We start from the raw sequence: 6,211 nt of genomic DNA on the forward strand, positions 1-6,211 counted from the left end.
TGTTTTGCCATTTTAATGACATGCATGTAAGATTTTACTTTCCTTCTTTACTAGTATTTCCACATTAGTGATCCCTCAACTGAGCTTTTCATGACTTTTTATCACATTTTGTGTCACAAATGCTCATCATTGGTTTAATTGAACTTTAAAAACTCAAGTAAAGGTATTAAGTCCTATTCTCAAAAGTTATAGTTGCTTTTTAACCGTATTCAATTGAATTTACAGGCGATGTGAAGAAAAAAAAATCGATCTTTTAACCCTAATCCCCTCCACTTATTCTCATGTCTTTGGATTGTGGGAGGAAACCAGAATGCCTAGAGAAAACCTATGCCTGCACAGGGAGAACATGTTAAGTCCACACAGAAAAGCCCTGAATCAAACTTGGGCTTTTTATTGATGAGGCAAGAGTGCAAACCACTATCATACCCCCCCTAAGCAGTAGTGACTTAATAAGTAGCAAAGTGCATGGTGTAACATGTGCTTAAGCATGAGTAAAGTTTCACACAAAATTTCCTAAAAGTACCCAAAGATACAACTCATTTTTGGTTTCACTACAGAAATACATGTGGCATATAACAAAGCATATTATAAGCATTCATACATGTGTTGTGAAAGCAAACTCAGGAATATTTGTCACAAGTCAGAAAATCCAGAACAGTTTGTCGAGCGTGGGTATTCTGTGGATTCATTAGACACTCGCCATATTATAACAAGGAAGCAAAATAAATCTATTTTCTGGTATACAGTAGACATTTCAGAGAAAAGACACGAGACATTCCAAAGGAACAGTTTGTTTTTATTTCGGTATCAGAACTTTTAATCACTCAAACTAAACAACTTTCTCAAACAATCAGCTGCTGCTAATGACATCCACTAGAATGTTATCACTACAAGCATAAGTGGTTAATTGAATTACATTGTCCTTGATATTTAAATGCAAATGTGAAGAGTCCAGGTTAAATGATTGCTACTAATTCTAGTGACTGAAAAAATAATAATAATCAACGTCCGTGGTTTTTCTTTTTCTATCATCCAGCATGTGATCAATGAAGTTCTACATACATTCAATACAGAGACAGGCCACTGTAAAACACTTAGGAAACCTGCAAGTGGCAGTGATGTGGCTCAAATAATCAGCAAGAAGACAGTCAAGATGGTTTTTTTTGCCAAGATAGGTATGATACGAAGAAACACTGTCCAGATTTGCAGATGATAATTGAGGTAAATCAACTCTTTGGCCCCTGCAGTGCACAACGGACTCAATAATGTCACATAATAGGTGAGGCTGCCTTAAAAATTTAAAAACTAATTTTTTTCAACCACAAACAGAAATATTACAACTATGTTGATGCAACATTATCAAAATTCAAACCAATGAAAATTCAGGACATTCAAGATTAGATTGTCAAGTGAGAATAAAACAAACCACAGGAAGGTCAGTGCAGATCTTTTAGAAAGTTTGTCACACATGTTTATTTACCATGCAACAATGCTGCCTGTGCAGAATACTTGTGAGCCTCTTCTGGTCTGTTTCTCCTCATCCCTGGTGTATGTGACTACACGTAAAACAGGAAATCTCATTTCAGACCAATCAGCAGTGGCTATATGCAAACATCTAACAATAACAATCAAACTGTTGGAGCAATAAAACCTAATCCGGGACCCTCCAACATTCCTCTATTATTCTGTGAGTGACGAGTTAACAGCAGGGTCGCCAGCGTGAAGTTCTGCTGCTGCTCTCATGAGTAGGGTATGGAGGGGTACTGCGGATGCCACCAGTCCATGAGCCTCACACTGTGTACGGGATCCAACACCACCTGGATCCCACCTTGATCCCATTTTTTCTTTCCCCAGTGGAGTGGTGAGTCCTGGAATACCAGACGGACGCGGTGGTGGCGCATGTCTGAGCTTACATTGATTGTGAACTATAAGGAAGAACAGATTTGTCACATTAGGAGAGATGTGATAATTCTCACTTTTTTTCATCAGAGTGAAATAAAAGACAAGATAACTAGAAATATATATACATTCTGTAAGTCAGTGAGACATATCTGACGGTCTAAGAACTGAAATGGACACAGAGCTGTACTTCTATTTTAGCTATGATGTGGCTGCAATAAATGGTCATTTATTGCAGCCATACTAACACATAGAAAAATATTATTTTTTTATCTTTTAAATGTCACCAAACCACACAATACTTCCCTCACAGTTTTAAAAGGCCAACCTCTGAGCAGTATACCCTTAACTGGTTCTTATTTCAAGCCCCGTCTCCAAAATCAATATGACGCCTCACCATTTGATAACATCCCCACTGACTTCTGAACTCTTATGGAAAATAATTATTTGCTCGTAAATGACCACATAGTGATTAAAAAAAGGACAATTATGTAACAACAATCTGTTCAAACATCCCAATCATTGTCTGATGAAAGTATACTGATCTCTTTTTCAAGATATATGAAAGAAAAATAACCTCTTGTCCTTCATGTTTATGTACTCAAAAAAAAGACGTTAGGAAAGCACAAAGATTTGAACGAGTCCGACATGGGCCAAATATTGATTGTTGCATGACTGGGTCTGAGCATCTCTAGAGCTGCAGCTGTTATGGGCTGTTTCTGCTCTGAAAGGGTCTGTATTGATCTTAAGTCCAAGGAAGGTTAAGTGGCAATCCAAGGTTGGCCGACACACATGGCTCCAGTGAGACCCCACCAGGCTCGATGGGTCAGGCCTGCTCTACAAGCAAAGGAGAACCCGAGACAATATTAGGTAGGTCGCCATGATGTTACCACTAATCAGTGTGGAAGACGATGAAAAATGTTCACCAAGAAGCATGTCGCTAACCCATACAATTTAAAACACTTGTGCCTCACTGCTGCCCAAAGGTTGAAACGCCAGATCCACCCCATAAAGAGGAAAAAGAGAGGGTTACTTGCCAGAGTTAGTGTCATACCCATTACAACAGGTGTGAAGATGAAGTTGAGGGTAGTGATCTGAAGCACATAGCAGTCAGAGTCTGGATTATTGTGAACATCTTCATACTGTTTTGGCATGTGCAAGGACTTGGCACAGCCATTCTTACTGTGTCCATGCTAGGAAGGAAACAGAAACAATTGTCATATGAACAACCACAACAGGCAAAGAGAGACTACTACTAAATAATAATGTATGGTGCTAGCTGTGAGTCGTTACCGGCTTCAGAAATTTGAAGTTGAACTCCCACAATGCTTCTGGCCGGGTCCCCAACACCTTTTTGACCCAGAAGAGTAAACACTGCAATAGAAAGGAATCAAGCATTCACGATAGCTATTTCTGAAGTAAAAAGGCGAGCTGGAAGATGAGTTTAAACAAGAAAACCCCCCAAAACAATTTACTGAATGGAAGAGAATGTTTTCCAGATTTATACACACACATATATATATATATATATATATTGAAAATGTTACTTTGACGATGTGTAATTTTACAGCATTGAGTACTCAAAATCTCAAAAAGGAAAACGAAAGTCACGTATATGGCAATGGAGAGGTGCATGAGGTGCCACAGAAGCCAATCAGCGGGCAATATTCAGTCACGTGGCAACAACGTGTTTTTCCACAAGCTGCGTCGAAATATGCAGGAATTCCTGCTAATCTATCTTTTCTAGTGCAAGGAAACTCCCGCACACGGGGCTGCGCATGTGTGTGTGCGTGACCACAGGCGGAGTCAACCTGCTGCACAAACGTCTTCCCGAGAGTTCACCATGTTGCGCCGTACATAACCGTTCATAACTCCACAGTTAGTGGCGGATGGGTTTCAGTTCTGACAACATATATGTTATATTTTCTTTCTTTTTTTTTTTTTAAAAGAAAAAACAAGTTTTAAACTCAGTTTCCGTATAGCGGAGCGCAGTGTAAGGAAAAAGAACATCCATGTCACCAAAATTCCACATGAAGCAGCACATGATGACTACAATACTTTGTCCCTTTGAGGTCAGGAAGACAGAAACCTGACTTTTTGGAGAAGCAGAGGCACAGGTACAGGCGGAAGTGAAAATAAAATGTGAGCGGTCAGATTTTCTTCTTTTTCTCCCCAAAGAGATGGAGCTGAGAAATTACATCAGGGGGATACAGAGGAGAAGGTTGAAGAGAATAAAATTACAGCAATGCATATAGTTCAGAGAATCCCAAGAGAGATGAAAAATTTGTATAAATTTGAGGTAAAATGGGATCATATTCAGGCTATGAGTTATTATTATTAAACAGTATCATAATCTTCAAAACTTTTCAGGCTTACAAATACGTTGTAGCTCTATTCCCAGAGTTCTTAGCTGGAAAGAGGTGAAGCAGACGAGACAGAAGACAGGGAACGACTAGAGAATGGAGAGAGAAGGGAGTCACTGATGCAGCTGAGAGAGAAGGGAGAAGAAGATTTAAGAAAATGTGAGGTATAAATGAGACAATGTAGGAGGCATATTACTCCAAAGCTGGTTATAAATATAGTCAACCCTGAATGATGCAATATCCTTCTGTGATGATGTAGGTGGAAATTGTGCACACATATAATCACCATAGGAATTACAGTCATACACAAACCAAACTGTATTATAAAACATTGTAGCGAGGGTTTTTTTTCACCTTGGAGTTGAGAAGGGCAGTGGGCGTGGATTCTGGCAGTGCAGGAAGTTTTGACAGACGCAAACTAAACGGCTCATACAAATGGAAGAGGGAACGGATCACGCAGGCTCGAAGAGAGTGCATTCTACTCATGGAGTCAGGTTGGAGGCGAAAGGGCAGATCAACATCCATCCTGTAGTGTCTTTACAATAGAAACACAGAGAAGATCCTGGATCACAATATGTTCAGTTTAGTGGTTCACCAAACTATCTTTGGCCACAATAATGACAAAAGACAGAATACATAATTATCAATACAAACGAGAGTACAGATGTTGCTGACAAAGAGTAGAATCTTCATGTCACCATTTACTTTATCTATTGCATTATAACTCAATCTGTAAGTCATTCATATATAGCTTACATATTACATTGTTTTAATAGTAAACTAGAAATTTTCAATTCACAATACATTGTGTCACATTGAATCTCACAGTACACCAGATCTAAAATTTGAAATCGTCTCACCTTCTGTAGAGCCTGGTCCAAAATGCTGCAGTGCAAGTGACGTTCCAAGCATTTCGACATATTAGAGAAAATCTGCACACATCCTCTGGTCGAATGTAGGAGGAAAGCACTAACCAAATGTCCATGGGATATTCCCCCCCATCACTGCTCTCGCTGTTCTCTGCAGAACAAACATGCCAAAACAAAAGATGTTACAACTTAGGATATCTGCTTTAATCAACTTGCATCTTATTCAAAGCAATAATAGTATAAAATCATACCCTTTCGCCTTTTGCTTTTCTTTTTGCGAGCCACTTTAGTTTCACTTTCTCCATCTTCTTCTGGATCAGCGTCATCTCCGCTGGCTAAAGCGTCCAAAGTGACACTTGATGCAGACGAGAGGACTTCTTCCACAGCCCCTTGAGAGGCTTCCAGTCCGCAGAGCAATTTAACTGGAGCAAATGCAGTGCACAGTCAGGGCCTGGAAGTAAACTTTCACTCAGCAGATACTGGCATTGTGATCAATGCCTTACCTTCTTTTTCTACCGCATTTGCCACCGCCTTTTTCACCCTCCCGGACTTTACAACGGCTGGGTCTGCATCTGCATAATCAGCAACAGTGACTAGGAGGAAAAAAAAGCAGATAAGTAGTGATAAATTTCGAGTCATCATTTCCTCAACCAATCGCTGCACAGTATAGGCCTATCACGTGATTTCTGATAAAGCTCGCTGTTATATCTTACCAATATTACAGTACACGTATTTTAAATGGCATGCAAACATGTCCAACCCTGTTTATGAGTATCAGAGTTAAATGTGACTTTGTAAACGCTGCAGGCTGCAGCGCAAACAGCGATGCTAACAGCAATGCTAACAGTGGGCGGGCTAACCGGATCCTACCTGATTCCGAACAAACGTCCCCGGCCTTAAACTTCAGCCGTTTTCGGTTCCCTTTCTTGGGCATGTCGACACCAGTGATTTGCGGACGCTTAACGAGGCTGCGAGTCCTGCCATGTCTCTATGGCAAGCTGACGTAAAGAGAAAGAAAGAAAAATAAGAGAGAAATTGAAAAATGTTCCGCCAGGGTCTTCAGCCATCATGGAATGACGT

The 6,211-nt window shown here is 40.0% G+C and overlaps 1 protein-coding gene across 2 annotated transcripts; it reads right to left on the bottom strand.

The window, feature by feature from the left end:
- Positions 1-777: 777 nt before the first annotated feature.
- Positions 778-6,211, bottom strand: tmem183a (transmembrane protein 183A). 2 transcript variants are annotated; one of them, XM_080461006.1, is made up of 8 exons: positions 6,002-6,211; positions 5,635-5,724; positions 5,383-5,553; positions 5,123-5,282; positions 4,617-4,797; positions 3,193-3,273; positions 2,937-3,092; positions 778-1,925 (listed from the first exon to the last, which is right to left on the bottom strand). In XM_080461006.1, exons 1-8 carry the CDS (start codon positions 6,063-6,065, stop codon positions 1,740-1,742), a joined length of 1,089 nt encoding a protein of 362 aa, XP_080317132.1. In that variant the 5' UTR covers positions 6,066-6,211; the 3' UTR covers positions 778-1,739. The 2 variants fall into 2 exon arrangements, with proteins under 2 accessions (XP_080317132.1, XP_080317133.1); XM_080461007.1 differs by having other exon boundaries at positions 779-1,925; positions 2,937-2,993; positions 3,180-3,273.

The sequence above is a fragment of the Lipophrys pholis genome (assembly GCF_963383615.2).
Source record: "Lipophrys pholis genome assembly, chromosome: 4".
Classification (NCBI taxonomy): Eukaryota; Metazoa; Chordata; class Actinopteri; order Blenniiformes; family Blenniidae; genus Lipophrys; species Lipophrys pholis.

What these genes read in the sequence shown, in the direction of transcription:
- tmem183a (XM_080461006.1), bottom strand. Translation starts at nt 6,065, where the DNA reads ATGCCCAAGAAAGGGAACCGAAAACGGCTGAAGTTTAAGGCCGGGGAC. An exon ending in GAAAAGCAAAAGGCGAAAGG is followed by an intron (nt 5,283 to 5,382) that starts GTATGATTTTAT and finishes TTTGTTCTGCAG; the next exon opens with AGAACAGCGAGAGCAGTGAT. An exon ending in ACTTCAAATTTCTGAAGCCG is followed by an intron (nt 3,093 to 3,192) that starts GTAACGACTCAC and finishes TTTCCTTCCTAG; the next exon opens with CATGGACACAGTAAGAATGG.